Source organism: Oryctolagus cuniculus, chromosome 11 (genome assembly GCF_051225735.1).
Source record: "Oryctolagus cuniculus isolate XC-2025 breed Fujian yellow rabbit chromosome 11, ASM5122573v1, whole genome shotgun sequence".
Lineage (NCBI taxonomy): Eukaryota > Metazoa > Chordata > Mammalia > Lagomorpha > Leporidae > Oryctolagus > Oryctolagus cuniculus.
In genome coordinates, this window is record NC_142877.1 from 117,012,823 (window position 1) to 117,026,881 (window position 14,059).

The 14,059-nt window shown below is 48.1% G+C and overlaps 2 protein-coding genes across 22 annotated transcripts in view; both read right to left on the reverse strand.

Moving 5' to 3' along the window:
- The window catches only part of SLC25A17 (solute carrier family 25 member 17), a 114,334-nt gene extending 110,386 nt beyond the window's left edge, over positions 1 to 3,948 (reverse strand). For 8 of the 13 annotated variants that reach the window (XR_016217047.1, XR_016217045.1, XR_016217046.1 and 5 more), the window contains exon 1: positions 3,749 to 3,948. Coding sequence is in view for 6 of the 13 variants with exons in the window: in XM_089309003.1 (XP_089165129.1) it covers positions 3,749 to 3,802 (54 nt within the window). In the remaining 7 variants the exon portion in view is untranslated. Of the gene's footprint in view, positions 1 to 59; positions 188 to 2,759; positions 2,826 to 3,713 lie in introns of those variants that run through there. The other 5 variants (XR_016217048.1, XM_089309004.1, XM_008275179.5 and 2 more) reach the window with 4 other exon arrangements.
- Positions 3,949 to 10,412: 6,464 nt separating this feature from the next.
- The window catches only part of ST13 (ST13 Hsp70 interacting protein), a 34,017-nt gene continuing 30,370 nt past the window's right edge, over positions 10,413 to 14,059 (reverse strand). For 7 of the 9 annotated variants that reach the window (XM_089308998.1, XM_089308999.1, XM_089308997.1 and 4 more), the window contains 2 exons: positions 12,942 to 13,075; positions 10,413 to 11,289 (listed from right to left, as the gene is read on the reverse strand). In XM_089308998.1, the coding sequence (XP_089165124.1) occupies positions 11,205 to 11,289; positions 12,942 to 13,075 (219 nt within the window). In that variant the 3' untranslated portion in view covers positions 10,413 to 11,204. Of the gene's footprint in view, positions 11,290 to 12,941; positions 13,076 to 14,059 lie in introns of those variants that run through there. The other 2 variants (XR_016217044.1, XR_016217043.1) reach the window with 2 other exon arrangements.

Genomic DNA, 14,059 nt, shown 5'->3' on the forward strand with positions numbered 1-14,059 from the left:
CAGAAGCACTTACTTCTCCTTCAATACCGGGTAGCAACGTGCGAGCCCTGTGGACTTACCACCTTCACAGGCACAGCTCCCCATTTCTTCCTGGTGCCACCAGAGGCCTTGCCCACACTCTGCTCTACACTTAATAAGAGTTTCTTGAGGAAACAAACTCTTTTATTGATCTTTATGTCCAGAAGGCCTGCAATAGCAAACGAACATGTCCTTTTACTTGATTTCTGTATGGTAAAAAATCCAGTGTAACATAAAATGCATGAACTACAGAGTAAGAGAATCAGGCCTAATTTTCTTTTCTGATACCATCTGAAAAAAGCGATTCTGCATAAGCCTGGGTAATGCAGTTGTTAAAAACAGATGTACCTGGGCCCCGGATAACAAAGTAATGACAGATGAGGTCTGAGGATCAAGGAGGACTCTATCATTTGAATTAAAAAAAAAAAAAAATTTACTTGTAAAACAGAGTGACACAAAGAGAGGGAGGGAGAGACAGAAATCTTCTACCTACTGGTTCACTCCCCAAGTGGCCGTAACAGCTAGGTCTGGGCCAGGCAGAAACCAGAAGCCAGGAACTCCAGCCCGGTCTTCCGCACGGGTGGCAGAGGCCCAAGTACTCGGGTCATCTTCTCTGCCTCCCAGGGCTATTAGCAGAAAGCTGGATGGGAAGCAGTGTAGCTAGACTTGAACTAGCATACCGACACAGGATGCCAGCATACAGACTTTGAATTTTTTGAGTCAGTATTTATTTGATTATATGTAATTAAGATATAGATTACACAAATAAAATATAAATAAGAAAAAAGAAATCCCCTGAAAGGTACTGATTAATCATTAGCATTCCAGGCATCAACATCACACAGCTAGTGAGAGGCCCGGTCCAGACTGCAAGACAGGCTCTCAGGCATCCTCCATCACTGTGCTAAGCTGACTCTCCCTGATCCTCTCTAAGCTTTGGCTGAACATCAGCTTTAGGACATTTATTAGACATCAGTCATCACCTGAATTTTATACCATCAAATGCAATGCTATTTTTCTTACTAACCATACATCAACTGTTACATTTTTTGTGGTGAAATTTTTCATGTTGGTAGCAACAAGAAGAAAATAGGGCCTCTGTGGTATAGTCTAACTTTAACACAAATGTTTGCAAAAAAAAAAAAAAAAAAAAAGCTTGAGAAACACTCTTCAGAGTGACAGTTTAAAATTATAACAAGGCCGGCGCCGCGGCTCACTAGGCTAATCCTCCGCCTAGCGGCGCCGGCACACCGGGTTCTAGTCCCGGTCGGGGCGCCGGATTCTGTCCCGGTTGCCCCTCTTCCAGGCCAGCCCTCTGCTGTGGCCAGGGAGTGCAGTGGAGGATGGCCCAGGTGCTTGGGCCCTGCACCCCATGGGAGACCAGGAAAAGCACCTGGCTCCTGGCTCCTGCCATCGGATCAGCGCGGTGCGCCGGCCGCAGCGCGCCGGCCGCGGCGGCCATTGGAAGGTGAACCAACGGCAAAGGAAGACCTTTCTCTCTGTCTCTCTCTCTCACTGTCCACTCTGCCTGTCCAAAAAAAAAAAAAAATTATAACAAAACACAAAGCAACTTCTCATTCAGGTATGTGCTAGGGACAGTACTTTCTTGAGAGGAAGAGAAAAAATACTCTTATAGATGTACATATATTAGATAACCTAATATAGTTAATGGGAGGAAAAAAGGATCAAATTCAAGCTGCATAATTTCAAGTGAAATTTAACAGGAGAAAAAAAAGGTAGCAAGGAGAAAAGAAACCAAACATCTTTGTTGGTTAACTAGAAATATATTTTCAACCTTTATCCATCTCTACTCTGAATCACTCTCTGTAACAGAGCTCAGAAAACTAGCCTCTGGGCCAAATCCAATCTACTGCCTGTTTCTGTAAATGGGGTTTTGTTGGAACCCAGCTCTGGTCATTCATTCACTTACTATCTACGGCTACTTTCACACCACCATAGCCGTGATGGGCAGCTATGAATGAGGCCAGAGACAAAGCCTAAAATATTTACCGTCTACTCCCTTAAAGTTTGCCAACCCTTTGTGATTTTTTAACGTTATATAAATACTTTTACTTCTCTGCTTACTCGTATGTTGCCCAACTTCCTCACTGGCATGAAGAAAAAGCCTGGTGTTCCACTACACTTCGAGCACCTAGGAGAATGCGTGGCGCACAGAATGCGCTCAGTAAAGGTGGTGAATGGATAGCATTCACGATGAGAAGGAAGAGAATTTCCCATTTTATAGTAATTCACCCCATCATTCCACCAAAACTCGTCTTCTCACCAACACGGTAAATCCAGTGGCTGACCCTCAGTCTTCACCTTACTTGACCTAGAAACAGTGACCGGCCAGCTGGTTTACTCCATTCTCCATGGACACTTTCTCCATGGGGCTTTTGGACGCGGTACTGGTCCTTGGTCTCACTGGTGCCATCTTACTTCTCCCCCACCTCCTGATGCTGGGCTGCTCCAAGGCTCAGCCACCGAGATTTTTTCCAGTTCGCACACGTGTCTTTGGTGAGCTCATCCTGTCTCATGACTACCCTTAGGCTTTTTGAACGGAACTAGTCCAAAACCAAGACGAAACTCTGGCCAAACCTATTCTTTCACAGCCTTGGCTATCTGAGTACGTGGGAACGCCATCCCCTCAGCTGCTCAAGTCAGAAAGTCTTGGGGTCAACCAGCCACCCCCTAACCCTCTACTCATAAATACACTCCAGGTTAATGATCACTTCTCATACCTTCAGCGCTACCGTTCTGGTCCCAAGCCAGCAGCACCTCCGGCCTGACATCCCTAGCTCCCTTATCTTTTACTCTCAACAGAACAGCTGCGGTGACGATGTGGACCACATAAATCGCCAAGTTCACACTCGAGTTAGTCTCATCCGATCCGGTCCCTGAAGCCAGTCGGCCTCTTCAAGCCCTCTGATGCAGACACGCAGGCCTCCACGCCTATCCATCGCAGTGCCCTTACGCTGGCTGAACCGAAGGTGCCAGGGCTTCTGAATCAGGCACGTTCATGCCACAGTGTGTCATTTAATTCTCTGAGGTGGGTAGAGGAGTGAGGTTTACAGGCCAACAGCCAGCAAGGGCGGAGCCGGGGTTCCGCTCGGAGCAGCACGCAGGACACGCGAGCTCTCCGTGGAGCGTCAGCTAGCCAAGCGCAGGAGGAAGGGCGGTCGAGCCAAGAGCGGATAGAAAGTTTCACGGTGAGGGGTGTCAAATGGAACCGAGGCATCCGCACGGCCAAGAACCCAGCGCACCTGCGGTGGGCAGCAACCCTGCTCTTCATTTAAGAAGAAACAAAGCCCTGTTTCCTGTGCCAGTCACGCCAGCAGACGCTACCTTACCAGGTACTACCAAGCGGGGGACGCCAGGCGGTAATCCAGCATGCGTAAGCACACTGCTTCAACCCGGGTCTCCTCTGAGAAGCGGCGAGGGTCGGGGTGCGCGAGGCCGGCCCCCCAGGACCCCGCGACGACCTGGGGCCAGCACCCTCACGGCGGTCTACGGCCCCCCGGCGCCGTGGCCGGGGCGGGGGGCCGAGCGGGCCCGACCCCGGTCCTTCCGACAATCTCCCACCCACGGCCTAGTTCTCTCCATCCCACAGTCAGGCTGCAAACCCCAACCCACAGGATGTCCCTCTCGCGCCCATCCCCCAGCCGTAACGCGGGAGAGGCCCCAGAGTCCCGCACCCCGCTGCGCCCCGGGCGTGAAGACCCCGCCTCACCACGGCTCCCGCCACGGCGTGGACCAGGCTTTCATAGGACAGCACGGAGGCCATCGGTGCGGCTCCCTGCACACCTAGACAAACTTTCCTGGCCGGCGCCGCAGCCGGCGGAGTTGGGTAAAGAGCACCGTGGCCCGGGGCGTGAACGCCGCGAGCCCCACCCCCTCAGGCCTGCCCGCCTCCTTCAGAAAACCACTTCCGGGTCGCAAGGCGCCCGCTGTGGCCCGTGAGCGCCGCGCGGAGGAGGGAAGCGGGCCTGGGAACGCCTCTGGGCGCGGATTGGCCCGCGGCGTGCGCAGGGCGGGGCCGCGCGCGGTTCGCGGGTCCCGCCTCCCGGCGCAGGGTGGGAAGCGCCGGCGTCGGTAGTTGCCGGGCTGGGCGGGCGTCCTCTCACCGGCTGCAGGCACCTGGCCAGTTGGGCGTTGTACCAGTTGGCCAAACGCTGGGGACCTCGGAAATCCTAATTGGCCTCCCGCGATATGCTGGCGGCTAATGTGGAGGCTCCGCGGGACTCGGTCTTCTCTGCGACCTGACTTTTCTGTTTTGGAGTCGCGTTCTGCCCGGGAGGAGAATGTCGATGGGGAAGAGTTCCCCTGAGGAACCCTGGAGCGTGGTGTCGGGAGGCCAGAGCCGAGATGACCGAAGGACGGGAGCCGCAGACTAGCCGGCGACCGCGGAAGCCATTTCGCGTCTCGGGTTCCTCAGACACCGGGCCACCTCGCTGGTTAACGAGGATGGCGGAAGCTAATTTGTGTAGACCTGCTTTATGAAACTGAGAAAAAACTTCCCGAGCTTGAATAGCCAAACTACCAAGAACTCGAAAACGACCGCAGCCGAGCTCCACTGTCGTCCCTGCGTCCCTAAGGGACCCAGCCGCTCCGCCGCAGGCCCAGCGCCGGCCACTGCGTGAAAACCGCTCTCGGCGCCTTCCGTCGCACTGAAGCCCAGGAGCAGGCCTGTGTCTAAGCTCGTCAGAACTGCTGAACAACGTGGTGCTGCGGTGCTCGCGAGAGCGCGGAGTTGGGGACACAGTTAACTTTGGTGTGTGTGTGTGTATATATATATATATATTTATTTGAAAGGCAGGGTTTCAGAGAGGAGGCACTTGCGCGCACACACATTCACTCTCAAAATGGCCACCATGACCAGAGCTGAGGTCAAGAAAACCTGGCTCATCTTCCGCTGCTTTCTGTGGCACTAATCCAGGGAGCTGGATCAGAAGTGGAGCAGCTGGGACTTGAACTGGTGCCCATACAGGATGTTGGTGTCGCAGGCGATGGCCTTACCTGACATGCGACAACGCAGGCACCTAATGGTAGCCTTCTGCATGGATAACTACTACTAGATATAATACAGCCTCCAGGAAAATCTTTGGCACGCCATGGGGTCAGGACATGAATATACAGGATAAGTCAATGATGGCCGGCGCCGTGGCTCAATAGGCTAATCCTCCGCCTAGCGTGCCGGCACACCGGGTTCTAGTCCCGGTTGCCCTTCTTCCAGGCCAGCTCTCTGCTGTGGCCCAGGAGTGCAGTGGAGGATGGCCCAAGTGCTTGGGCCCTGCACCCCATGGGAGACCAGGAGAAGCACCTGGCTCCTGTCTTCGGATCAGCGCGCCGGCCATGGCGGCCATTGGAGGGTGAACCAACAGCAAAGGAAGACCTTTCTCTCACTGTGCACTCTGCCTGTATTAAAAAAAAAAAAAAGTCATTGATATGACTTTGGCAGTGAAAGGTAGACACAAGCTAGTTGGTTGTAAAATTTGACTCGTATCATGGACTCCTTAAACTGGACGCTGTCAAGAACATACTGGATTATGCAACAAGCAGTATTGTAACACGTCTTGACTTTTCATCTATCCAAATGAAAACATTGCAATACGATGCTTCAGGACAGGTGTTTGGCGCCACAAGATGCTGCCTTGAACACACGCATCCCATGAGTCCCTGGGCTCGAGTGCTGGCTCTGCTTCTGATGCCAGCTTCCTACTAATGAACACCCTGGAGGCAGCAGGTGATGACTTCAGTACTAGAGTCCCTGCTACCCACATGGAAGACCTTCGTGGAGTTCCTGGCCCCTGGCTCCATGCCTGGTTATGCACTCCCCAGTTGGCTGTAAACGGCCGGCCGTAGCTGCGTAGATCCGAAGCCACAAGCTTCTTCTGAGTCTCCCATGTGGGTGCTGGGACCCAAGGACTTGGGCCATCTTCTACTGCTTTCCCAGGCTATAGCAGAGAGCTGGATCTGAAGTGGAGCAGCCGGGACTTGAACCAGTGCCCACAAGGGATGCCGGCACTGGCAGGCGGTGGCTTTACCTGCTACGCCACAGCACACCCCGGAATAAATAAATCTTAAAAATCATCCTACAGAGTGCAGTAATAAGAAAATTTCATTTTATAGGTTTATGAGCTATTGAACAGAACCCTATAAAATTGCAATGCTTGATATTTTTGAGGTCTTCCATTTCCTGATTCACTCCCAAAATTGCCTCAACTGGCTGGAGCTGGGCCAATCCGAAGCCAAGAACCAGAAACTTCTTCCAAGTCTCTCATGTGGGTACACGGGCCCAAGCGCCTGGGCCATCTTCCACTGCTTTCCCAGGCCATTAGCAGGGAGCTGGGTCAGAAGTGGAGTAGCCAGCACCCATATGGGATGCCAGTGCCACAGATGGAGGCTTAACCTACTACACCACAGCACCAGCCCTGAGACACTTATTTTTGAGAATTCTCACTTCCTCATTCTAAATATTCACTTCCACGTCCATTATAGTGTTCCTAATTATGTATTGAGGGCTCTGTATTACTGAAGCATCAAGTCCTTTGACATTAGAGTATACTGAAAATTTAGGGCCATTCTATGTACTCATGCTGACAATACAGTTACAGCAAGCTTATTACTGGCATTTTGTTTATGCTGCTTCCGTGTCAGCCTGTAGCTAGGTTACCTACACTGCAATCCAAAAATGTCCTAAAAATTTAAGCTATTATTTATGATGCCTAGATCCTCAAGAGTACCACTTATATTATTTCTTCACTTTTCTAGATTCAATACCCAGACCCTAATTTTTAAATTATTTCAAATCAAAATTTTCATTATTGCTAAACTTTGCAGAAAATCATCAATTTACACTCTCAACAGCATTCTATAAAAGGTCTCACTAAATTATTGCTGAAATTTTTAAAGCTCTTCCCAACGTCACATACCATTGTTTAAATTTGCAAAAGCTTAGCAATGCCATCCCTATTTTAAGAGTCCTGACTACTCTGCTTTCCATCTAGCTTCCTTGTTAATACGCCTGGGAAGGCAGACGGTGCCCCAAGTGCACCCATGTGGGAGATGATGGATTAGAGTTCCTGGTTTCTGCTTGGCCCAGTCCTGGCTGTTGCAGTCATTTGGGGGAGTGAACCAGTAGATTGGGAGATGTCCCCCTCATTTTGTCTACTGCTTCCTTCCTCTTTATTCTTCCTTTCAAATAAGTATGCAAAAGGAGGGGGGGGAGGCTTAAGGGCCCGACTACATTGTGGCCCAGCAGTTTAAACCAGAGCCTATGACACTGGAATCTGTGAGTGCTGGTTCACATCATGATTACTCCACTTCTGATCTAGCTCCCTGCTAATGTGCCTGGGAAAGTACCTGATGGCCCAAATAGTGGGCCTCTGCCACCATGTGAGACACATGTGGACTTCCAAGCTCCTGGCTTCAGCCTTGCCCAGTCCCAGCTATTGCAGCCATTTGGGGAGTGAACCAGCAGATGGAGGATGTCTTTAACTCTCCCTTAAAATAATCTAAAGAAAAAGGTTTAACAATTATTACTTTTGGCCGGCGCCGCGGCTCACTAGGCTAATCCTCTGCCTTGCGGCGCCGGCACACCAGGTTCTAGTCCTGGTCGGGGCGCCGGATTCTGTCCCGGTTGCCCCTCTTCCAGGCCAGCTCTCTGCCGTGGCCAGGAGTGCAGTGGAGGATGGCCCAAGTGCTTGGGCCCTGCACCCCATGGGAGACCAGGAGAAGCACCTGGCTCCTGGCTTCGGATCAGCACGGTGTGCCGGCCGCAGCGCACCAGCTGCAGCGGCCATTAGAGGGTGAACCAATGGCAAAAAGGAAGACCTTTCTCTCTGTCTCTCTCACTGTCCACTCTACCTGTCAAAAAAAAAAAAAAATACTCTTTATTATTTGGCTATTTTCCTCCACAAACTGAATTCATATGACCTAAGTATACTGTACTGGTTGTAAATATTGACATACACCGTTACTCAGAATTCCTATTATTTTTGAATATTTTTTCTTGTCCTTATTTCTAGGCAAATGGACTGTGCACTTGAATTATACTATCTGTCCCTTACTATTAGAAAACCTGTTAGCTGTATCTATCAGCACAGGCAGATGAGTAATACTCCTTGTCTAATTCAATCCAAATGCACATTTCAGTTTGCAACTGAGCAAATATCAACCTTAGAAGGGGCCGGCGCTGTGGCTCAGCAGGTTAATGCCCTGGCCTGAAATGCCAGCATCCCATATGGGTGCTGGTTCGAGACCTGGCTGCTCCACTTCCAATCCAGCTCTCTGCTATGGCCTGGGACAGCAGTAGAAGATGGCCCAAGTCCTTGGGCCTCTGCACCCACGTGGGAAACCCAGAGGAACCTACCTCCTGGCTCCTGGTTTCAGATCGGTGAGCTCCAGCTGTTGCAGCCAACTGGGGAGTGAACCATTGGATGGAGGACCTCTCTCTGCTTCTCTGTGTAACTCTTTCAAATAAAATAAATAAGTCTTAAAAAAAAAAAAAAAGATAAAAGAGTTTAAGAGAAAGACCTCTGAACCAAGCAGCCCAGGAATCCAGGCTTTACAAATACTCAGCTGTGTTATCACAGGTAATTGACTTGAGTGAGTGCTACAAGTACTCACCCATACAATGGGGAAGTGGTAACAGGGGTACTTACCCTTGGTCATTAACACAGCTGAGACAAGACTGGCAAATAGTCCCTGGCATAGACTATTTGCTACCTGCTTTACAGCTGTGCATACTCAAGTGCTTTAGTTTTAGCTATCAGCAACGTGGAAGTTGTTTCTCCTTCACCATCATACCAGTATTTGCTGGTATGGCAGACTGTCATTCCAAGGCTTTTCTTCCAATTTTTCTTGTTGTTGTTGGCCACATAACCACACAACTATGGACTACATACTTCCCATCTTTCCTTTCAACTAAGTACAACCAACAGGACATGAGAAGTCATGAAATGTTAATTCCACCTTCCAGCCTCAGAAGCTGTCCTGACCACCTCTCTCCTGTTTCCTCGGGCTGCAGGAAGAGTGCCAGAGCCAACAGCTCTGGACTCAAGAATTGGAGCTGCCGTCTCAACTATTGCAAAATTGCTCAACTTTAGACAGGTACCACTAAGAAAAGCAAACAGCTACTTTACTAAAGCCAGTGTTTCTTGAGGGGTCCTTGGTAACACTTCCTCATCTGTAGTCTACTATGCAGACATAAAATAGACAATGTGGAAAAAAGGGGGGAGGGAAGTCAGCAAGCAGCTTGAAACTGTATTTTAATGTAGCTAGAGATATCCAATAATCGTAATTTTAAGTAGAAAAAATATCCCTTTTTCTTGATTTACAGCATCAGTAGCACAAGAAAGGAATAGGAATGTTTCTGGTTTGGTTTAGAAGTGGTAACAATCTTGATGGAACTGAAGACAATTTCACATATGTGGAATTTACAAGTCTGAAAGCACATGACACGGTTCCAGAAGAACAAGTTTACTTTTTCCTGTTTATGCTGATATTGAAATACTAGAATATACTCAGGTAATATACAATTTAGAAAATCAAGTAAGGAATCCAGATTAAACTGCTCTTGAATTAAGCAAAGCACACACTGTAAGTTTTAGGAAAGAACACAAATTAACAAAAAAACACCAGCAAACCCAAATTCAAATTTAGTGTTTTTAAGAGATTTATAAAAAACATGCTCTATTAGCACACAACTTTTTCTTAGTAACAACCTGAAAAGACTTATGATTTCAGAAGAGTACCATTTCAGAAACGTACTCCATGGAATTTATTCTCATTTTATCTTTGCAGAAGGAAGGAGAGAAAGCAGAGGTGGCACTGTGGCTGCGTTGTTTAAGGAAAAGCTTGCATAGGAAGATAATGGCTCCTCAGGAAATAAGTCATGATTAACTCTGGCTCTCAATTGTGTTACAACTCGATGATGGGTCAAGAGATCAGCTCCCCTCATAGCAAGTAACTCAAACCTTAACATTATTCGAAACATGGAGGTGAATACCACAAGATGAACTCAAACTGTAACAGGTAATTAAGCAGAGGACTAAATACTCAAGGGAGTCCCTTCTTCTAATGTCTCCAGATAAAACCTTTTGCCAGAAAGCAGTTCACCAGGTGATCTCATGCCAAGTATGAAATCACAGCTGTTAAGGGCATTACTCTACAACCACTGTATATACTACATATCACATTGAACCCAGCATAAATATGCCTGCACAATCACAATGTGAATAATGACAGTTGTGAGGCTGCTAGTGAAAAATCTTGAGCTCAAGAAGATTATGAGGAAAAATATGACAAACAGAAAATGGACACAGAGTTTAGAAGTTTTTGATCAGGAAAGGTAATCTTAAACACAGAAATATAACAAGAAAAGTACTCCTGTATTTTATCTGTGGAAATAATATGAAGCATTTATTTGATATATTGGACAAGAACAGAGCTAAGTAATCCAACACTACTGCAGCATTACAAAAGAATCATCCCCTCACCAGAGTGTGAGATTTCAGTGTAATCTGCTCAAGGGTGCGTGTCATATAAAACATGGTAAGACTGCCACTGCCCTGCCAAGTGCTTCCAGTCCCTACCCAGGTCCTACAGAAATACTGGTGGTCCCAAGTTTTATTGAAATAAATCACTTTATTTTTGAAAAATAAAGCATTTAAGGACAAATCAAAATGCCTCAGTAACCATATATCCAACTAAACCTTCATCTATTTAAATGAGTTATATATGCTGCCAACTACTAACCTTTATTTCACTCACACTAGAGCAATAAATCTTCTGTACTTATGTATCTTCCTCGCCCAATTATTCAAAGGAAAAAAACTCAAAATGATTAGCAAAGAAAAATGGAGGAATTAACACCCTTTTTAATTTGTTTTAAACATTTTTAAGGTTTAAAAAGTTTAAAGTTTGTAATTCCTAGTAGGAAAACATTATCTGAATGAATACCCTAATGACAAACCACTGTCAAATGCTTCAGCTGCATTTGGTGCAGAGGGGTAGGGATTATCTTCGAAGCACCCCAGCTCTCTGATGAGAAGGTCAGAGGTACACTGGTTTGTATTATTGCGACATCCATTAGGTGATCTGGGCTGCTTTTCCTTCAGCAAGGGCTTTGTCAGAAGGGCATTATGCTTGACCTCCAAATTTGGCTGACAATTTACTGATAAGATTCATAACCTTGGGGTTACTCTGGTATTTCGACATGTTTGCAGGGTTCTGGGCCACATCCTGGAAAGCCACCATAACTTCTGGATCCTGAAAAAAAGGAGGGAGGGGTGGAGAGTTGGTTTCTCTTTTAGATTTTTTTTTTTTTTTTTTTTGAAAGGCAAAGGTAGACAGTGAGAGAGAGAGAGAGAGAGAGAAAGAGTTACAGATAGTGAGAGACAGAGAGAGAGAAGGGTCTTCCTTCCATTGGTTTACTCCCCTAATGGCCGCCATGGCCAGCACTGCACCGATCTGAAGCCAGGAGCCAGGTACTTACCCTGGTCTCCCATGTGGGTGCAGGGACCCAAGCACTTGGGCCATCCTCTACTGCCCTCCGGGGCCACAGCAGAGAGCTGGACTGGAAGAGGAGCAACCGGGACAGAATCCAGCGCCCCAACTGGGACCAGAACCTGGGGTGCCGGCGCCGCAGGCGGAGGATTAGCCTAGTGAGCCACGGTGCCAGCCTCTCTTTTAGATTTTTAAAAAGTGTCTTGTTCAGGGAACAAGTTTATTATTCTATTGCCAGCTGTTTAGACGTGCAATTCTATCATTGCTAAGTTAGCTGGGGTTTAGGCAACTTCCTGAAGTGTAAATATTAATGCACACTTCAAGAAAGTAAAGCTCAGCTGTGCCACTTTAACTGGAACATGAAAAAACAGTATATCCACACAGAGGAGACCTCTGTGTGCCAGCAGGTTAAGCTGCCATCTGTAGTGCCAGCATCCCATATAAGTGCTGCTCCACTTCCTAAATAACTCCCCGCTAAGGCACCCGGGAAAGCAGAAGACAGCCCAAGTGCTTGGGCCCCTGCACCCATGTGGGAGACTAGCAGAAGCTCCTGGCTCCTGGCTCTGGCCTGGTCCAGCCCTGGCTGTTGCAGCCATCTGAGAAGCAAACCAGTGGATCAAAGACCTCTCTCTCCCACCTCTCTATGTAACTCTGCTTTTCAAATAAATAAAAAGTAAAATTTTTAAACAAACAATAAAACCAACTCATTCTGAAAAAATGAAATTGTCACACCTGCAAAATTAACTGTCTGGCAACTGGTAAGAAAACAATGGCTGGGGCTGGCGTTGCAGTGAAGCGGGTAAAGCTGCCACCTACAACACCAGCATCCATATGGAGGCTGGTTCAACTCTCAGCTGCTCCACTTCCCATCTAGCTCTCTGCTAATGGCATGGGAAAAGCAGTGGAGGATGGCCCACAATTTGAGCACTTGCCATCCATGTAGGAAGTGAACCAGTGGATTGAAGATCTCTTTCCCTCTCTGTAACTCTTTTAAATAAATCTTAAAAACAACAACTGAAAACCAACAATGACTGAGAATGACCTCTACTCCACGAAGAACTATCAAAGAAATACCTTAAATATAATAACAGGGGGAGCAGCACTGTGGCATAGCACATAAAACTGCTGCCTGGAGTGCCAGCAGCCCATAGGGCCTCAAGTTCAAGACCTGGCTGGCTCTACTTACAATCCAGCTCTCTGCTATGGCCTGGGAAAGCAGAAAAAGATGGCCCGAATGCTTGGGCCCCTGCACTGTCAGTGCAGGTAAGAAGCTCCTGGCTCCTCATCAGCCCAGCTCTGGTGGTTATGGCCATTTGGGGAGTGAACCAGTGGATGAAGATCTCTCTCTGCCTCTGTGCCTTTCAAATAAATAAATCTTTAAAAAATATATATAATATAAAGTTCAAAGATCTTACCTGCATGGCTGCAAGAACCTCTGGATCACTAAGGATTTCATTGAGGCCAGGCATTCCTGCCATTCCAGGCATGGCCCCTCCCATTCCAGGCATTCCTCCAGGAAAATTTCCAGGCATCCCCCCAGGAAAGCCACCTGCAAGAATAATCAAAGTGTACAGAGGCCAGACACACTCTCAAATAGCCTGACACACACACACACATGTGTACAGAGAACCAAAGTGTACAGAAACCATACTCTCAAATAGTCTGACACACAAAAACACACGCGCGTACAGAGAACCAAAATGTACAGAAACCAAAGGTACTCTCAAATAGTCTTCACACACACACACACACACACACACACACACACACACACGGGTATAGAGAACCAAAGGGCCACTGAATTTTTAACTTCTAATTTTCTCTTAAAAATAAGGCTGTAAATGAGACTTTACTAACCTTCTGGATTCATGTTTTCCTAATAAAACTGCCAAACAGGCCGGCGTTGCGGCTCACTAGGCTAATCCTCCGCCTGCGGCGCCGGCACACCGGGTTCTAGTCCCGGTTGGGGCCCCGGATTCTGTCCCGGTTGCCCCTCTTCCAGTCCAGCAATCTGCTGTGGCCCAGGAAGGCAGTGGAGGATGGCCCAAGTGCTTGGGCCCTGCACCCGCACGGGAGACCAGGAGGAAGCACCTGGCTCTTGGCTTCAGATCGGCACAGTGCCGGCTGTGGCAGCCATTTGGGGGGATGAACTAATGGAAGGAAGACCTTTCTCTGTCTCTCACTAATTCTACCTGTCCAAAAAAAAAAAAAGTGCCAAAGAAAATGATGTTAAAGAAGGCAACAAGGGGCTGGTGCTGTCGCACAGGTTAACACTTTGCCTGCGGGACTGGCATCCCATATGGGTGCCGGTTCGAGTCCTGGCTGCTCCTCTTCCAATCCAGCTGTCTGCTATGGCCTGGGAAAGCAGTGGAATATGGCCCAAGTGCTTGGGCACATGCACCCATGTGGGAGACCTGGAAGAAGCTCCTGGTTCCTGGCTTTGGATTGGCACTGTTCCAGCCATTGTATTTGGGGAGTGAACCGGGAGACTGAAGACCTCTCTCTGTCTCTCCCTCTCACTGTCAGTAGCTCT